The sequence below is a fragment of the Coregonus lavaretus genome (genome assembly GCF_964263955.1).
Source record: "Coregonus lavaretus genome assembly, contig: HAP1_SCAFFOLD_388, whole genome shotgun sequence".
NCBI lineage: Eukaryota > Metazoa > Chordata > Actinopteri > Salmoniformes > Salmonidae > Coregonus > Coregonus lavaretus.
In genome coordinates, this window is record NW_028166980.1 from 152,307 (window position 1) to 173,617 (window position 21,311).

Here is a 21,311-nt window from a genome sequence, read left to right on the forward strand (position 1 = left end):
CACTCCAGTCAGTAGATGGCGATGTGGGTCTTTCAGGCTATGCTGCTATCGTGACGTATAATCTAGTGGACAGGATTTTTCTCCAAAAACAGCTAGTCTACCACCTCCGTACCTTGCTAGCCAACATAGTCGAAACATTCGAGCTCTTTATACGTGTTCGGTGTATATTAGCTACTGTGTTTTAAACACACGTCTGTCGTATCTACTTGTTAACCTATTTAATTTAATATTAAGTTGTTTTTATTAGTCAGCTACAGTAGCTGGCTGGTTAAGTTAGCACTAGCCTAGCTAGCTAACATCCCCGACCATGAGCTCACTAAGCTACTCTCCTCCTGCTAAAGAAGAGGAGGTCTGCTGGACGGAGAAAGAAGCTCTAGTGAAAGAGGAGGAGGAAGAGGAGGATGTTACAATACAAAAACAAGTAGAGGGTGAAGCTGTTACCGTGAAAGAAGAAGAGAAAGACGTTACAGTGAAAGAAGAGGAAGACGCGTTCAGAGTGAAAGAGGAGGAGGATGTTACAGTGAAAGAAGAGGAAGACGCGTTCAGAGTGAAAGAGGAGGAGGATGTTACAGTGAAAGAAGAGGAAGACGCGTTCAGAGTGAAAGAGGAGGAGGATGTTACAGTGAAAGAAGAGGAAGACGCGTTCAGAGTGAAAGAGGAGGAGGATGTTACAGTGAAAGAAGAGGAGGAAGAGATAGAGGAGGATGCATGTTTTGGAGTGAAGAAGGAGGGAGAGATTACTGTCACATTGAAAGATGAAGAGGAGGAGATGGGAGATCTGATTAACACCAGTAAGTACCGCCTTAAATTTGTTTTTCACTTTGGATATTCGGAGTTCGCTTTTCAATTCCTCTTCAATGGAGGGCCCTAGGATGATTAATTAATTAATATTAATAATTAATATGCCATTTAGCAGACGCTTTTATCCAAAGCGACTTACAGTCATGTGTGCATACATTTTTGTGTATGGGTGGTCCCGGGGATCGAACCCACTACCTTGGCGTTACAAGCGCCGTGCTCTACCAGCTGAGCTACAGAGGATCTGATGACCAGATATGTCTATAATGAGATGACGTAGAGAGCAAGCTACCCCCTTGTTTTCTCCGTTCCGTTTGTCTATCTGCTGACCGCAGACTGGGGGGGGCATGTAGTGATTTTCGTGTAGTGACGATGTACTAAATATTGCCATGCGAGAGTTGGGTTGCCATGGAGATACTGACCAGATGTCTCTCCGCCATAATGAGGGGAGTCGTTGTCCACAAAGCGGCACTGCTGTTGAGCTCCAGCCGATCCTTTATTTGGATTGGTGGATACATCTTATTGTTGTAATCCATTTTTTTCTTAAATATTCTGTGAGGGTTGTTGACGTCAACCGCCTGTATTCAATGGAGAGAAATGCTATGCTACTAGCCTCATGTCATGAATATGCATAGCCATCTCGAGGCAACTCCTATAGTGGTTTTTTTTCTCAAAGTTGTCGGTATGTCACGTGTCCTACTTATCAGTACACTCAGAACAACTTAAGCATTACGAAACTTCTATTTGATCAAGTAAACGTCACGTAGAAAATAAGCCATTCATTTAGTTGTTGACCAAATTCGACCATACCAGGTAACTTAGTGGTTAAGAGCGTTGTGCCAGTAACCGAAAGGTCGCTGGTTCTAATCCCAGAGCCGACTAGGTGAAAAATCTGTTGATGTGCCCTTGAGCAAGGCACTTAACCCTAATTGCTCCTGTAAGTCGCTCTGGATAAGAGCGTCTGCTAAATGACTCAAATGTAAATGTTATATGTTAGGGGCGTCCACCCACGGTGCTCAGAATGACATCACATTTACATTATGGTAATGAATCTTAACAGGACATGCAACTCATTTAATGAAGCAGCCAATAAAAACGTCATTTTCAAAACGTTTGCCAAAATGCAATTCACGGGAAAACACCGTTCTAACCAGCACACCTAATAGTGGTTCCAAATGTGACAGAGATAAAAAATCTCTGTTAGAAACTTAGAAAGAGGGGGAATCTAAAGATGCAACAACTAGGATGGGATGCTAATATGACTAGGATGGGATGCTAATATGACTAGGATGGGATGCTAATATGACTAGGATGGGATGCTAATATGACTAGGATGGGTTGCTAATATGACTAGGATGGGATGCTAATATGACTAGGATGGGATGCTAATATGGCTAGGATGGGATGCTAATATGACTAGGATGGGATGCTAATATGACTAGGATGGGATGCTAATATGACTAGGATGGGATGCTAATATGACTAGGATGGGATGCTAATATGGCTAGGATGGGATGCTAATATGACTAGGATGGGATGCTAATATGACTAGGATGGGATGCTAATATGACTAGGATGGGATGCTAATATGACTAGGATGGGATGCTAATATGACTAGGATGGGATGCTAATATGACTAGGATGGGATGCTAATATGACTAGGATGGGATGCTAATATGACTAGGATGGGATGCTAATATGACTAGGATGGGATGCTAATATGACTAGGATGGGATGCTAATATGACTAGGATGGGATGCTACTAGGATGGGATGCTAATATGACTAGGATGGGATGCTAATATGACTAGGATGGGATGCTAATATGACTAGGATGGGATGCTAATATGACTAGGATGGGATGCTAATATGACTAGGATTGTGCCTTTGGCTTCTGGACAACGAAAGAAAGGTGATATGAGAACCAATAGACCAGGAGAGAAATGGCATTGCGCTGGGTCCAATAGGAAAGTTAATGGAACAGAAGAGAAATGACATAGGTCTGGGTCCAATAGGAAAGTCAATGGAAATAAATTTGCCAAAACTATATATTTACTCCTGTCTATACAGAAATAAATAAAAAATACTTCACCAGAAAGCATGACTTGGCCACAGAGGAATCAGGGATTATTAGCGTCTTTAATAAAACATAGCTGTGGATAGTTTCAGATCACAGCCTGTTTGGGAAGCCAGCAGTTTGGGCATTGCCGTGGCGATAGGTCTATCTGATTGCTGAGTGGTGGCTGTCAGTGAAAAGCATCTAGAATATGTGTGAAGATAATGCCTCTTCAGTATCATTTAATATGTTGAGACCAGAAGAAGAAGGGGAGGGTTATGTGGAGAAGATATAGGCCAGTCTCTCTTCAGAATGTCCTCCGCTGGCTTCCACCAATTCTTTGCGCATTCATTTGTTTCATTGTGTGAATTCCCCATTACATATGTCACCAGTAGTCAATGTACCGTTAATCCCCTGTCATTTGGTTACATTCATTTATGTTAAAGCATGTATTAATTACAGTCATTTAACCGTTCTCATTCTCTGAGTTCAAATGTTGTCTGCGGAGTTTCACAACCTGCTACACTTGTAAGAATCAAGTTTTGGTTTACTGTATTTCACTACCATCATTTTACTAGATTAGTCAATTTTTTATATTGTCTTTTTGTTTGGAGTGCTCCATGTGAGAAATGAGCATGTGTCTGGTTTCTCTGTCCTGATAATGTTGAGGGAGTGTGTGCGCCTGAGCACGCATAGAAGTACTTGGCCCTGCTGCGCGGAAATGTAGGAACGTGTTTTTTAACATCCATTGTGACATCATCCCCAGCAAGAAACCAAAAATGTCACTCAAACAGAAGACTCAACCTGTAATACATATGAACTATTATATCATGTCTGCATTATAAATAGTCTATCATGACATAACTGAAATGCTTACCACTCTTGGCTTTGGAAAAGGACCAACACAGTCCACCAGAACCCTGCTGAAAAGGTTTGTCAAAAGCAGGAATAGGCTGCAAAGGTGCAACCGGTACAGCTTGGTTCGGTTTACCTGTCTGCTGGAAAACACAACAGGATTTTACAGTAAGACACAACATCCTGTTTCAGACCAGGCCAGAAGAAGTTATGCAAAATATGGTCAAATGTCTTGTTGACCCCAAGATGGCCTGCCATACTACCATCGTGAGCCAACCTCAGTATCTCTTGTCCAAGTGTAACTGGAACAACAATTTGAGATACGTTGGGCCAATCGTCTTGCCCAGAAGTGGCATGAGAACGCCATTTCCTCATTAGAACACCATGTCTGTCAAAGTAACCCAACACGAACTTCATCAAACTCCTCCTCTGGACGTATCTCAGCAGAAAGAGGGGAGAGGGAACCATCTTTACTCTGTTCAACAATCAGCTGCTTCCTAGACATCCTAGTGTCAACTCTGACATCCTCCTCAACACTAGACTTGCTAGGATTTCAAAAGGGATGCTGTCAAAAATGTATTGGAATTCAAATGGATTTACCCAGCCACTCTTTGATGACAAGCTCTTGTATTGAGGGATCTAGTCTTGATTAAAGCTCATAGGAAGACAGTTTTATCATGTGGAGGTTTCATTCAGGTCTCTGTTTAATTAGATACTATGTTTGTCTTTGGTAGGAGAGAGACCAGACTCTCCCTCTGACAGCGGGAAGAGTCCTTCAGGGGAACCAGACCCAGAGACGTCCAAACCAGCGAGACAACACCGCTGCTCCCACTGTGGAAAGAGTTTTAGCTGGTTAGGGAACCTAAAACGGCATGAGAGAATACATACAGGAGAAAAGCCTTTCCAATGTTCCCAGTGTAGAAAGAGTTTTACCCTGTTAGCTCACGCAAATTATCAACGAACCTACCAGGTACAACCCTAAATCCGTAAACATGGGTACCCTCATAGATATCATCCTGACTAACACACCCTCTAAATACACCTCAGCTGTCTTCAACCAGGATCTCAGCGATCACTGCCTTATTGCCTGCGTCCGTAACGGGTCCGCGGTCAAACGACCACCCCTCATCACTGTCAAACGCTCCCTAAAACACTTTAGCGAGGAGGCCTTCCTAATTGACCTGGCCCAGGTATCCTGGATGGATATAGATCTCATTCCGTCAGTAGAGGATGCCTGGTTGTTCCTTAAAAGTAATTTCCTCTCAATCTTAAATAAACATGCCCCATTCAAAAAATACAGAACTAAGAACCGATATAGCCCCTGGTTCTCCTCAGACTTGACTGCCCTTGACCAGCACAAAAACATCCTGTGGCGTACAGCATTAGCATCAAATAGCCCCCGCGATATGCAACTTTTCAGGGAAGTTAGGAACCAATATACACAAGCAGTCAGGAAAGCAAAGGCTAACTTTTTCAAACAGAAATTTGCTTCCTGTAGCACTAACTCCAAAAAGTTTTGGGACACTGTAAAGTCCATGGAGAATAAGAGCACTTCCTCCCAGCTGCCCACTGCACTGAGGCTAGGAAACACTATCACCACCGATAAATCTACAATAATCGAGAATTTCAACAAGCATTTTGCTACAGCTGGCCATGCTTTCCATCTGGCTACCACTAACCCGGCCACCAACTCTGCACCCTCTGCTGCAACTTGCCCATGCCCCCCCCCGCTTCTCCTTCACACAAATTCAGACAGCTGATGTTTTGAAAGCGCTGCAAAATCTGGACCCCTACAAATCAGCTGGGCTAGACAATCTGGACCCTTTCTTTCTAAAACTAGCCGCCGAAATTGTCGCAACCCCTATTACTAGTCTGTTCAACCTCTCTTTCATAACGTCTGAGATCCCCAGAGATTGGAAAGCTGCCGCGGTCATCCCCCTCTTCAAAGGGGGTGACACTCTAGATCCAAACTGCTACAGACCTATATCCATCCTGCCCTGCCTTTCGAAAGTATTCGAAAGCCAAGTTAACAAACAGATCATCGACCATTTCGAATACCACCGTACCTTCTCCGCTATGCAATCCGGTTTCCGAGCTGGTCACGGGTGCACTTCAGCCACGCTCAAGGTCCTAAACGATATTATAACCGCGATTGATAATAGACAGTACTGTGCAGCCGTCTTCATCGACCTGGCCAAGGCTTTCGACTCTGTCAACCACCGCATTCTTATTGGCAGACTAAATAGCCTTGGTTTCTCAAATGACTGCCTCGCCTGGTTCACCAACTACTTCTCAGATAGAGTTCAGTGTGTCAAATCGGAGGGCCTGTTGTCTGGACCTATGGCAGTCTCTATGGGGGTGCCACAGGGTTCAATTCTTGGGCCGACACTTTTCTCCGTGTATATCAATGATGTCGCTCTTGCTGCTGGTGACTCTCAGATCCACCTCTACGCAGACGACACCATTTTGTATACATCTGGCCCTTCATTGGACACTGTGTTAACAAACCTCCAAACGAGCTTCAATGCCATACAACAATCCTTCAGTAGCCTTCAACTGCTCTTAAACACTAGTAAAACTAAATGCATGCTTTTCAATCGAACGCTGCTAGCACCCGCCCACCCGACTAGAATCACCACTCTCGACGGGTCTGACCTAGAGTATGTGGACAACTACAAATATCTAGGTGTCTGGTTAGACTGTAAACTCAACTTCCAGACTCACATAAAGAATCTCCAATCCAAAGTTAAATCTAGAATCGGCTTCCTATTTCGCAACAAAGCCTCCTTCACTCATGCTGCCAAACATGCCCTCGTAAAACTGACTATCCTACCGATCCTTGACTTCGGCGATGTCATTTACAAAATAGCCTCCAACACTCTACTCAGCAAATTGGATGTAGTCTATCACAGTGCCATCCGTTTTGTCTCCAAAGCCCCATAGACTACCCACCACTGTGACCTGTACGCTCTTGTTGGCTGGTCCTCACTACATGTCCGTCGTCAAACCCACTGGCTCCAGGCCATCTATAAATCACTGCTAGGCAAATCCCCGCCTTATCTTAGCTCATTGGTCACCATAGCAGCACCCACCCGTAGTCTGCGCTCCAGCAGGTATATCTCACTGGTCATTCCCAAAGCCAACACCTCCTTTGGCCGCCATTCCTTCCAGTTCTCTGCTGCCAATGACTGGAACGAATTGCAAAAATCTCTGAAGCTGGAGACTCTTATCTCCCTCAATAACTTTAAGCATCAGTTGTCAGAGCACCTTACCGATCACTGCACCTGTACACAGCCCATCTGAAATTAGCCCACCCAACTACCTCATCCCTATATTGTTATTTATTTTGCTCTTTTGCACCCCAGTATCTCTATTTGCACATAATCTCTTGCACATCTAGCATTCCAGTGTTAATACTATTGTAATTATTCTGCACTATAGCCTATTTATTGCCTTACCTCCATAACTTGCTACATTTGCACACACTGTATATATATTTTCTGTTGTATTTCTGACTTTATGTTTTTTTACCCCATATGTAACTCTGTGTTGTTTTTATTGCACTACTTTGCTTTATCTTGGCCAGGTCGCAGTTGTAAATGAGAACCTGTTCTCAACTGGCTTACCTGGTTAAATAAAGGTGAAATAAAAATAAAAATAAAAAACCTGAAAAGGCATGAGAGAATACACACAGGAGAAAAGCCTTACCACTGCTTCCAATGTGAAAAGGGATTTTCCCGATCAGGGGACCTAAAATCTCATGAGTGGACACACACAGGAGAAGAGCCTTTCCAATGTTCCCAGTGTAGAAAGCGATTTACCGTGTTAGCTAACCTGAAAAGGCATGAGAGAATACACACAGGAGAAAGGCCTTATCAATGTTCCCAATGTGGAATGAGTTTTATTCAGTTAAGGAGCCTGAAGGAGCATGAGTGGAAACACACAGGAGAAAAGCCTTTCCAATGTTCCCAGTGTGGAAAGAGTTTTACCATGTTAACTAACCTGAAAAGTCATGAGAGAATACACACAGGAGAAAAGGCATTCCAATGTTCCCAGTGTGGAAACAGTTTTACTCAGAGAGGGCATCTAAAAGAGCATGAGCGAATACACACAGGAGAAAAGCCTTACCACTGCTCCCAGTGTGGAAAGAGTTTTACCTGGTTAAGGAGCCTGAAGGAGCATAAGAGAACACACACGAAAAAAGCCCCACCACTGCTCTCTCTCTGTGTGGAAGGACATATTCCCAGTCAGAGAACCTGAAATCACATGAGAGAATAGAGAGGCTGTGTTCTGTCTTATTTTTTAAACTGACAATTTGTGTTTTTGTTTATGCCACATGAAAACATTTTGTTTATATGAATTCTTACTCAAAAATAGGCATATTTTGGTTTTTTCACCTCGAGGCCTGATCATATCTAAAATCAGATTAAATACTATAAAATGTGTATTTTGTTTTGGTTATGAACTTTAATGCATTGGTTACAGGTATACACCCTCAGTTGTTCATTATATTATTTGGATATTGCTAAATGTAAATTATTATATAGATGAATGGAGCTTTGCATTTCTTGATTCTAACCTTGAAACCTATAGACTTTGATTTGATATATAAGATTAGGCTTTTGCTAAATTAATTTGATTGAAATTGATTGGATATATGATTTGGATATTGCAAAATGAATTTGATCACATGATTTGGATATTGCAAAATGTAAATGATTAACTAGATTCATAGCATGTGCTTTTCTTGATTCTAACATTGAAACCTTTTGAATTTACTTGTGTTTCATTTAGTTAATTTGTATAGTAAAGTCCTCAAGCTAAAGGTGTATGAAAATGTGATGTTCTGGTAACATTGATAAGTTGTTGACATGAAAAACATTCACTACCTCATGACTGTTTCCATCAGTATTATTCCACCATGTCAGATAAAACTGGTGCTGATTGTAAAAATGATTTTATTAATGCAGCCTAATTTTATCTGAATATAAATAAAATCACCTGAGAGAATAGTGAGGCTGTGTTCTGACTATTGTTTTTGGCTGAGAATTAATGTTTTTGTTCATGCCACATGAAATCATATTGTTTACGATTATACCTGTCTATATAAGGTCCCACAGTTGACAATGCATGTCAGAGCAAAAACCAAGCCATGAGGTCGAAGGAGTTGTCCGTAGCGCTCCGAGACAGGATTGTGTCTGGGGAAGGGTACCAAAACATGTCTGCAATATTGAAGGGTCCCAAGAACACAGTGGCCTCCATCATTCTTAAATGGAAGAAGTTTGGAACCACCAAGACTCTTCCTAGAGCTGGCCGCCCGGCCAAACTGAGCAATCGGGGGAGAAGGGCCTTGGTCAGGGAGGTGACCAAGAACCCGATGGCCACTGACAGAGTTCCAGAGTTCCTCAGTTGGGATGGGAGAACCTTCCAGAAGGACAACAATCTCTGTAGCACTCTACAAATCAGGCCTTTACGGTAGAGTGGCCAGACGGAAGCCACTCCTCAGTAAAAGGCACATGACAGCCTGCTTGGAGTTTGCCAAAAGGTACCTAAAGACTCTCAGACCATGAGAAAGAAGATTCTCTGGTCTGATGAAACCAAGATTGAACTATTTGGCCTGAATGCCAAGCGTCAAGGGTGGCGTAAACCTGGCATCCTCCCTACGGTGAAGCATGGTGGTGGCAGCATCATGCTGTGGGGATGTTTTTCAGTGGTAGGGACTAGTCAGGATCGAGGGAAAGATGAATGGAGCAAAGTACAGATGAAAACCTGCTCCAGAGCTCTCAGGACCTCAGACTGGGGTGAAGGTTCACCTTCCAATAGGACAACGACCCTAAGCACACAACCAAGACAACGCAGGAGTGGCTTCGGGACAAGTCTCTGAATAACCTTGAGTGGACCAGCCAGAGCCCGACTTGAACCCGATCTAACATCTCTGTAGAGACCTGAAAATAGCTGTGCAGCGACGCTCCCCATCCAACCTGACAGAGCTTGAGAGGATCTGCAGAGAAGCTTGTCTCCTGAGTGGCACAGTGGTCTAAGGCGCCGCATCGCAGTGCTAACTGTGCCACTAGAGATCCTGGTTCGAATCCAGGCTCTGTTGCAGCCGGCCGCGATCGGGAGACTCATGGGTGGCGCACAATTGGCCCAGCGTCATCCAGGGTAGGGGAGGGAATGGCCGGCAGGGATGTAGCTCAGTTGATAGAGCATGGCGTTTGCAACGCCAGGGTTGTGGGTTCGATTCCCACGGGGGGCCAGTATAAAAAAATATATATATGTTTTCACTAACTGTAAGTCGCTCTGGATAAGAGCGTCTGCTAAATGACTAAAATGTAAATGTAAGAATGGGAGAAACTCCCCAAATACAGGTTTGCCAAGCTTGTAGCATCACACCCAAGAAGACTCGATGCTGTAATCGCTGCCAAAGGTGCTTCAACAAAGTACGTAGTAAAGGGTCTGAATACATATGTAAATGATATATTAACGTTTTTATTAATTAATTAATTAATGTTAATATTAATATTTATGTAAATGTGATACTTCATTTTTTCTTTATTTATATAAATTAGCAACAAAAACAAAAACGTGTTTTTGCTTCGTCATTATGTAATTATGTATTGATGAGGATTTTTATTTTATTTTAGTCTATTTTAGAATAAGGCTGTAACATAACAAAATGTGGGAAAAGCCAATGGTCTGAACACTTTCCGAATGCACTGTATTGTTACACCATGTTGGAGCAGTATAGACCTAGTCTGTTCATTATATACATCTATATGATGTATTGTTACACCATGTTGGAGCAGTATAGATCTAGTCTGTTCATTATATACATCTACTTTATGTATTGTTACACCATGTAGGAGCAGCATGTTAGATAGTTACTTATTTAGATTTTGTTTGACTTAATGAAACTGCCTTAAATGCGGATGTGCTGTAGTATATTTTTTTAAATTTGAACTCGTTAAAAATCTGCACTAATCAATCAACACATCCCTGTCTTTGTACGTCTCAATATAATAGTATTATTTAATTATATACATTTAAAATAAACTTTGAAAATAAAATATTTTCCTCAACCGCGATACCCACTCCAGTCAGCAGATGGCGATGTGTGTCTTTCAGAAGATGCTGAAAGCGTGACGTATAATCTAGTGGACGGGAGGCAACAGTCAACCACCTCCGTAGCTGATTAGCCAACAGCCGAAAGATTCAAGCTCTAGACGTTTTCGGTGTATATTAGCTACTGTGTTTAAACACACTTCGGTCGTATCTACTTGTTAACCTATTTAATTTAATATTAAGTTGTTATTAGTCAGCTAGCTGGCTTGTTAAGTTAGCACTAGCCTAGATAGCTAACATCCCCGACCATGAGCTCACTAAGCTACTCTCCTCCTGCTAAAGAAGAGGAGGTCTGCTGGACGGAGAAAGAAGCTCTAGTGAAAGAGGAGGAGGATGTTACAATACAAAAACAAGTAGAGGGTGAAGCTGTTACCGTGAAAGAAGAAGAGGAAGACGCGTTCAGAGTGAAAGAGGAGGAGGATGTTACAGTGAAAGAAGAGGAAGACGCGTTCAGAGTGAAAGAGGAGGAGGATGTTACAGTGGTTCTCTCTCTTCTAGAGGAGGATGCCGTTTTTGGAGTGAAGAAGGAGGGAGAGATTACTGTCACGTTGAAAGATGAAGAGGAGGAGATGGGAGATCTGATTAACACCAGTAAGTACCGCCTTAAATGTGTTTTTCACTTTGGATATTTGGAGTTCGCTTGTCAATTCAATGGAGAGAGATGCTATGCTACTAGCATCATGTTATGAATTTGCAAAGCCATCTCCTATAGTGTTTTTTCTCAAAGTTGTCGGTATTACATTTTACATTTACGTCATTTAGCAGACGCTCTTATCCAGAGCGACTTACAAATTGGTGCATTCACCTTATAGCCAGTGGGATAACCACTTTACAATATTTTTATTTTTTTGGGGGGGTGGAGTAAGGGGGGGGGGGGGGGGGTAGAAGGATTACTTTATCCTATCCCAGGTATTCCTTAAAGAGGTGGGGTTTCAAGTGTCTCCGGAAGGTGGTGAGTGACTCCGCTGTCCTGGCGTCGTGAGGGAGCTTGTTCCACCATTGGGGTGCCAGAGCAGCGAACAGTTTTGACTGGGCTGAGCGGGAACTATGCTTCCGCAGAGGAAGGGGAGCCAGCAGGCCAGAGGTGGATGAACGCAATGCCCTCGTTTGGGTGTAGGGACTGATCATAGCCTGAAGGTACGGAGGTGCCGTTCCCCTCACAGCTCCGTAGGCAAGCACCATGGTCTTGTAGCAGATGCGAGCTTCAACTGGAAGCCAGTGGAGTGTGCGGAGGAGCGGGGTGACGTGAGAGAACTTGGGAAGGTTGAACACCAGACGGGCTGCGGCATTCTGGATGAGTTGTAGGGGTTTAATGGCACAGGCAGGGAGCCCAGCCAACAGCGAGTTGCAGTAATCCAGACGGGAGATGACAAGTGCCTGGATTAGGACCTGTGCCGCTTCCTGTGTAAGGCAGGGTCGTACTCTCCGAATGTTGTAGAGCATGAACCTACAGGATCGGGTCACCGCCTTGATGTTAGCGGAGAACGACAGGGTGTTGTCCAGGGTGTTGTCCAGTTCTCGCCATGGATGAGAAGCCCCTGATTGATCGTGCCCACCGGTCACTGCGCCCAAGGCCACAGGACAGTGAGAGGCCCCCGTGACATCATTCAGCACTTTTTCCATGAGAAGATGTCGATTCTCTGAGCCCACAATACCACTCTGAGCTTTCAAGGACAGAGCTTCTCTATCTACCAGGACTACTCCCCCCACTGTGTCCAGGCAGCGCTCAGCTTTCGGGCAGGCCAAACGACAGCTACGCGACCATCCAGGTGTGAAGTACGGACTGCGATTCCCGGCCCACCTGTGGCTTTCTCATGATGCAAAAGACTACACTTTTGACTCCCTCCAGATGAGGCTATGGCTCACATCAAGAAGTATTGAACTCATAGATCAGAAACAGTGGCTTGTTAATAGTAACAGTAAGAAGCCGTAGCAGAACTATGTTTAGTTCTAACTGTACTGTCCCGTATAGTTTGGGAGGAGGCGAACCCACTCAGGCTTATTGAATGTTATTAGGGTTTACGTAATTCCTTTGTTTATATACTGTCTCATTTACCTACATGTTTGGTTATTTGTTTACAGCATCCGTTTGTCTCGACTCAGTAAACAGTAAATGTGCCGAAGCTACACGTTTTGATTTTATTGAAACGTTTTGGGGTTGGGGGGGGGGGGGGTGTGTTCATCACTTCAATGTTGTAGCTTTTTAATGTAATTTTTACCCAGTAAACTTTCAACGTTGCACAGACGTAGTTTTGTGGTCTTGGCTGTACGTTGTCACATCGTCCAACTAGATGTATAATTTTGTCGTTTTACTACGAGTTGCTTACTTTAAATGAGAGGTTTTGGGCTTGATACATGGTATTTTGTTTTCTCTCCCCGTTATAAGACTGGGGATACCATTTTATACATCTATAAGTGGTGCTTTTCTAATTTCGTTTGGTCTTGGGATTCACTTTGAATTCTCTCTCTTTTTTTTTTTGCTGCCTGATTCACGAACACAGAACGCTACTTTAAAAAGGACTGGGTTTGGGTTTAAGACCAAACTCTCTGACTGACTGGGAGAGAAAACGTGTTCTATTTAGGCTTGTACCTCGTTTGGGGAGGTATTGTCTGGGGTGGGGGGGGGTGGGGGGGGGGTGGAGGAAGGAGGTTGAATTGTTTAGTTCTAATGTTGTCATTCTGTCATTCTATTCAGCTTCTTTTTCCAAGTATCTTTATATTATATTACATCATATTATTATATTATACATTATAACATTATATAGTAACATTATTACTCTGAGAATTATTCCTGGGGATTATTAGCAAATAAATCTAAAAACCTGTTTTTGCTTTGGCATTATGGGGTATTGTGTGTAGATTGACAAGGAACATTTTTATATCATCAATTTTAGAATAAGGCTGTAACGTAACAGAAATGTGGAAGATAATGTAATCCCTTACCCCCCCCCCCCCCCCAAAAAGAAATAAAATTAATAATAATAATAATTGTAAAGTGGTTAACCCACTGGCTATAAGGTGAATGCACCAATTTGTAAGTCGCTCTGGATAAGAGCGTCTGCTAAATGACGTAAATGTAACGTAAATGAGAACATCCTTCAGCAGCCCGGAAACAAAATCTGTTTGCGCGAGGCATTTCTGCTGACTCTGGGACCGATACCAGTCTCAGGTTATTGGGGCAAGAAAATCCCTCTAAGCTCACACAGCTCTCCTGCACCTTTTTAAGATCCGCAGCCAGGCATTTCACATCAGCCTCCAGAGAGGTAGTCAGGTCTCCCAGCCAGGCGTTTCACGTCAGCCTCCAGAGAGGTAGTCAGGTCTCCCAGCCAGGCGTTTCACGTCAGCCTCCAGAGAGGTAGTCAGGTCTCCCAGCCAGGCGTTTCACGTCAGCCTCCAGAGAGGTAGTCAGGTCTCCTAGCCAGGCGTTTCACGTCTGCCTCCAGAGAGGTAGTCAGGTCTCCCAGCCAGGCGTTTCACGTCAGCCTCCAGAGAGGTAGTCAGGTCTCCCAGCCAGGCGTTTCACGTCTGCCTCCAGAGAGGTAGTCAGGTCTCCCAGCCAGGCGTTTCACGTCAGCCTCCAGAGAGGTAGTCAGCTCTCCCAGCCAGGCGTTTAAAGTCAGCCTCCAGAGAGGTAGTCAGGTCTCCCAGCCAGGCTTTTCACGTCAGCCTCCAGAGAGGTAGTCAGGTCTCCTGTACCTTTTTCAGGTAGTCAGTTCGGAGTCAGTTGTAAAGGGCTGTAATCATCATGGTGTGGAACTCTGTTGTTGTTTTGAGTGATGCAATAACAGGCAGTCTCGTTTCGCGGATTAGTTGAATCTGCTTTGAAAAGTACCAGAAACCTCTTGCCCACAGTGGTCTAAAGTAGTGCACTATATAGGGAATATGATGCTTGTATTCAACTACATACATTTTCATCTTAACTTTCTCAGAGCGTAGAAGAAGCTTGATGGCCTCGAATGTTCATTTTAGCGCTTTATGTTTCGTGACATTTTGAAAGCAAAGTAGTCTTGCGTACTCCAGAAAGGGATCACCAAAATAATATTTGAAAAGAAATACGGTTTTACTGCTAAATTCACATTAACTTTAAGAATACTGCGGGAGAAAACGGAAAACACACTGCGACCGAAATGTTTGATGATTGTCTAGGTTGCCTTGGTGACCACTGTTCTTCACACTGGCTATTACTTTCATGAACTCCACCCCCAAACAAGACCAAATCTGAACCAATCATAGACGTCTGTTTCACGAGTTTGGACACACAGTAACTGGATACTCTGTTTGTCTTTGGCAGGAGAGAGACCAGACTCTCCCTCTGACAGCGGGAAGAGTCCTTCAGGGGACCCAGACCAGGGTCCTTCAGGGCAATCAGACCAATCAGAGGCTCCCAAACCAGCAGGACAACATCACTGCTCCCACTGTGGAAGGAATTTTACTAAATTAGGGAGCCTGAAGAAACATGAGAGGGCACACACAGGGAAAAATACTTTCCAATGTTCCGAGTGTGGGAAAGGTTTTCTTTGGTTATATCACCTTAAAAGGCATGAGAGGACACACACAGGAGAGAAACCTTTCCGGTGTTCAGAGTGTGGAAAGAGTTTTAACGAATTAGGGTACCTGTTAATACACAAGAGAATACACTCGGGAGAGAAGCCTTACCACTGCTCCAAATGTGGAATGACTTTCACCTGGTTAGGGAGCCTGAAAACGCATGAGAGAATACACACTGGAGAAAATCCTTTCCAATGTTCCCACTGTGGAAAGAGTTTTAGCCAGTTAGGGAACCTGAATAGGCACAAGGGGACACACACAGGAGAGAAGCCTTACCATTGCTCTCAGTGTGGAAAGAGTTTTAGGGGTTTAGTGAGCCTGAAACAGCATAAGAGAATACACACATGAGAGAAGCCTTACCACTGTCCCCAGTGTGGAAAGAGTTTTAGATGGTTAGGCACCTTGAAAATGCACGAGAGGACACATACAGGAGAAAAGCCTTACCAATGCACCATGTGTGGAAAGAGGTTTACCCAGTTAAAGTCCATGAAATTACACGGGAGGATACATACAGGAGAGAAGCCTTACCACTGCTCCCACTGTGGAATGACTTTTACCTGGTTAATAAACATGAAAACTCATGAGAGAATACACACAGGAGAGAAGCCTTATCAATGTTCCGAGTGTGGAAAGACTTTCAGGGGTTTAGTAAACCTGAAACAGCATGAGAGGACACACCCACAAGAAAAGCCCTACCAATGCTCCCTGTGTGGAAAGAGTTTTACCAAGTTAGGGGGCCTGACTAGGCATGAGAGGACACACACAGGAGGGGATAAGACCTACCACTGCTCCCTGTGTGGAAAGACATTTAACCGGTTAAGACATCTGAATAAGCATGAAAGAATACATACACAGGAGGAGAAGACATACCACTGCTCTCATTGTGGAAAGACATTTTCCCAGTCAGAGGACCTGAAATCACATGAGAGAATAGAGAGGCTGTGTTCTGACTTATGTTTTTGACTGAGAATTGTTGTTTTTGTTGATGCCACATAAAATCATGTTGTTTAATGAAATCATTAAAAAAATCTGTTTACTTCAAAAAAAATTTGGGGAGGAGAGGCCAACCAGCTTGTCTAAGGAGGAAACCATTCCTGTTTGGGGAGGAGAGGCCAACCAGCTTGTCTAAGGAGGAAACCATTCCTGTTTGGGGAGGAGAGGCCAACCAGCTTGTCTAAGGAGGAAACCATTCCTTTCCCAATAGCAGCATCCCTCAGTTTGTAGTCCATCACTTTTAGATGCCGCATCAATAGTCTTTGAGGAGAAACAGTTTAAATTGATTTGAGCTGCAAATAATAAATGCCCCTTTTATGGAACCTTTACTTTAAAGGGGGAAATATATTGAGATCTCCTTTCCACATGTATATACAACATCAATATACACATTATACCCAAACATATACTCATTAAAATACAAAAACACAGTCATGGGAAAATATATTGAGATCTCTTTTCCACATGAATATACACATTATACCCAAACATATACTCATTAAAATACAAAAACACAGTCATGGGAAAATATATTGAGACCTAGATCTCTTTTCCACATGAATATACAACATCAATATACACATTATACCCAAACATATACTCATTAAAATACAAAAACACAGTCATGGGAAAATATATTGAGACCTAGATCTCTTTTCCACATGAATATACAACATCAATATACACATTATACCCAAAGATATACTCATTAAAATACAAAAACACAGTCATGGGAAAATATATTGAGACCTAGGTCTCTTTTCCACATGAATATACAACATCAATATACACATTATACCCAAACATATACTCATTAAAATACAAAAACACAGTCATGGGAAAATATATTGAGACCTAGGTATCTTTTACACATGTACATACAACATCAATATACACATTATACCCAAACATATACTCATTAAAATACAAAAACACAGTCATGGGAAAATATATTGAGACCTATATCTCTTTTCCACATGAATATACAACATCAATATACACATTATACCCAAACATATACTCATTAAAATACAAAAACACAGTCATGGGAAAATATATTGAGACCTATATCTCTTTTCCACATGAATATACAACATCAATATACACATTATACCCAAACATATACTCATTAAAATACAAAAACACAGTCATGGGAAAATATATTGAGACCTAGATCTCTTTTCCACATGAATATACAACATCAATATACACATTATACCCAAACATATACTCATTAAAATACAAAAACACAGTCATGGGAAAATATATTGAGACCTAGATCTCTTTTCCACATGAATATACAACATCAATATACACATTATACCCAAACATATACTCATTAAAATACAAAAACACAGTCATGGGAAAATATATTGAGACCTATATCTCTTTTCCACATGAATATACAACATCAATATACACATTATACCCAAACATATACTCATTAAAATACAAAAACACAGTCATGGGAAAATATATTGAGACCTATATCTCTTTTCCACATGAATATACAACATCAATATACACATTATACCCAAACATATACTCATTAAAATACAAAAACACAGTCATGGGAAAATATATTGAGACCTAGGTATCTTTTACACATGTACATACAACATCAATATACACATTATACCCAAACATATACTCATTAAAATACAAAAACACAGTCATGGGAAAATATATTGAGACCTATATCTCTTTTCCACATGAATATACAACATCAATATACACATTATACCCAAACATATACTCATTAAAATACAAAAACACAGTCATGGGAAAATATATTGAGACCTATATCTCTTTTCCACATGAATATACAACATCAATATACACATTATACCCAAACATATACTCATTAAAATACAAAAACACAGTCATGGGAAAATATATTGAGACCTATATCTCTTTTCCACATGAATATACAACATCAATATACACATTATACCCAAACATATACTCATTAAAATACAAAAACACAGTCATGGGAAAATATATTGAGACCTAGGTATCTTTTACACATGTACATACAACATCAATATACACATTATACCCAAACATATACTCATTAAAATACAAAAACACAGTCATGGGAAAATATATTGAGACCTATATCTCTTTTCCACATGAATATACAACATCAATATACACATTATACCCAAACATATACTCATTAAAATACAAAAACACAGTCATGGGAAAATATATTGAGACCTATATCTCTTTTCCACATGAATATACAACATCAATATACACATTATACCCAAACATATACTCATTAAAATACAAAAACACAGTCATGGGAAAATATATTGAGACCTAGATCTCTTTTCCACATGAATATACAACATCAATATACACATTATACCCAAACATATACTCATTAAAATACAAAAACACAGTCATGGGAAAATATATTGAGACCTAGATCTCTTTTCCACATGAATATACAACATCAATATACACATTATACCCAAACATATACTCATTAAAATACAAAAACACAGTCATGGGAAAATATATTGAGACCTAGGTCTCTTTTCCACATGAATATACAACATCAATATACACATTATACCCAAACATATACTCATTAAAATACAAAAACACAGTCATGGGAAAATATATTGAGACCTAGGTCTCTTTTACACATGTACAGTGGGGAAAAAAAGTATTTAGTCAGCCACCAATTGTGCAAGTTCTCCCACTTAAAAAGATGAGAGAGGCCTGTAATTTTCATCATAGGTACACGTCAACTATGACAGACAAAATGAGGAAAGAAAATCCAGAAAATCACATTGTAGGATTTTTAATGAATTTATTTGCAAATTATGGTGGAAAATAAGTATTTGGTCAATAACAAAAGTTTCTCAATACTTTGTTATATACCCTTTGTTGGCAATGACACAGGTCAAACGTTTTCTGTAAGTCTTCACAAGGTTTTCACACACTGTTGCTGGTATTTTGGCCCATTCCTCCATGCAGATCTCCTCTAGAGCAGTGATGTTTTGGGGCTGTCGCTGGGCAACACGGACTTTCAACTCCCTCCAAAGATTTTCTATGGGGTTGAGATCTGGAGACTGGCTAGGCCACTCCAGGACCTTGAAATGCTTCTTGCGAAGCCACTCCTTCGTTGCCCGGGCGGTGTGTTTGGGATCATTGTCATGCTGAAAGACCCAGCCACGTTTCATCTTCAATGCCCTTGCTGATGGAAGGAGGTTTTCACTCAAAATCACACGATACATGGCCCCATTCATTCTTTCCTTTACACGGATCAGTCGTCCTGGTCCCTTTGCAGAAAAACAGCCCCAAAGCATGATGTTTCCACCCCCATGCTTCACAGTAGGTATGGTGTTCTTTGGATACAACTCAGCATTCTTTGTCCTCCAAACACGACAAGTTCTATTTTGGTTTCATCTGACCATATGACATATGACATTCTCCCAATCCTCTTCTGGATCATCCAAATGCACTCTAGTAAACTTCAGACGGGCCTGGACATGTACTGGCTTAAGCAGGGGGACACGTCTGGCACTGCAGGATTTGTGTCCCTGGCGGCGTAGTGTGTTACTGATGGTAGGCTTTGTTACTTTGGTCCCAGCTCTCTGCAGGTCATTCACTAGGTCCCCCCGTGTGGTTCTGGGATTTTTGCTCACCGTTCTTGTGATCAATTTGACCCCACGGGGTGAGATTTTGCGTGGAGCCCCAGATCGAGGGAGATTATCAGTGGTCTTGTATGTCTTCCATTTCCTAATAATTGCTCCCACAGTTGATTTCTTCAAACCAAGCTGCTTACCTATTGCAGATTCAGTCTTCCCAGCCTGGTGCAGGTCTACAATTTTGTTTCTGGTGTCCTTTGACAGCTCTTTGGTCTTGGCCATAGTGGAGTTTGGAGTGTGACTGTTTGAGGTTGTGGACAGGTGTCTTTTATACTGATAACAAGTTCAAACAGGTGCCATTAATACAGGTAACGAGTGGAGGACAGAGGAGCCTCTTCAAGAAGAAGTTACAGGTCTGTGAGAGCCAGAAATCTTGCTTGTTTGTAGGTAACCAAATACTTATTTTCCACCATAATTTGCAAATAAATTCATAAAAAATCCTACAATGTGATTTTCTCAATGTTTTTTCCTCAATTTGTCTGTCATAGTTGACGTGTACCTATGATGAAAATTACAGGCCTCTCTCATCTTTTTAAGTGGGAGAACTTGCACAATTGGTGGCTGACTAAATACTTTTTTTCCCCACTGTATATACAACATCAATATACACATAATACCCAAACATATACTCATTAAAATACAAAAACACAGTCATGGGAAAATATATTGAGATCTCTTTTCCACATGTATATACAACATCAATATAAACATTATACCCAAACATATACTCATTAAAATACAAAAACACAGTCATGGGAAAATATATTGAGACCTAGATCTCTTTTCCACATGAATATACAACACCAATATAAACATTATACCCAAACATATACTCATTAAAATACAAAAACACAGTCAAGGGAAAATATATTGAGACCTAGGTGTCTTTTACACATGTATATACAACATCAATATGCACATTATACCCAAACATATACTCATTAAAATACAAAAACACAGTCATGGGAAAATATATTGAGACCTAGGTGTCTTTTAAACATGTATATACAACATCAATATACACATTATACCCAAACATATACTCATTAAAATACAAAAACACAGTCATGGGAAAATATATTGAGACCTAGGTGTCTTTTATGCATGTATATACAACATCAATATACACATAATACCCAAACATATACTCTTTAAAATACAAACAAAAATCAAACATCACGAATCACCCAGAAAAACTGTTACATTCCGCCACAAATAAATTCCCAATCAATACTTTAAATTACCCGAACGGCACCAGAACATCAAGAAACAATT

At 41.4% G+C, this 21,311-nt stretch overlaps 1 protein-coding gene across 1 annotated transcript; it reads left to right on the forward strand.

The window, feature by feature from the left end:
- Positions 1-307: 307 nt before the first annotated feature.
- On the forward strand, positions 308-16,341 carry LOC311114042 (uncharacterized protein; the record flags this gene model as incomplete). Its single annotated transcript, XM_084189316.1, has 2 exons — positions 308-691; positions 15,751-16,341. The coding sequence occupies 2 exons, from the start codon at positions 308-310 to the stop codon at positions 16,339-16,341; spliced, it is 975 nt and encodes a 324-aa protein (XP_084045442.1).
- Positions 16,342-21,311: the final 4,970 nt, after the last annotated feature.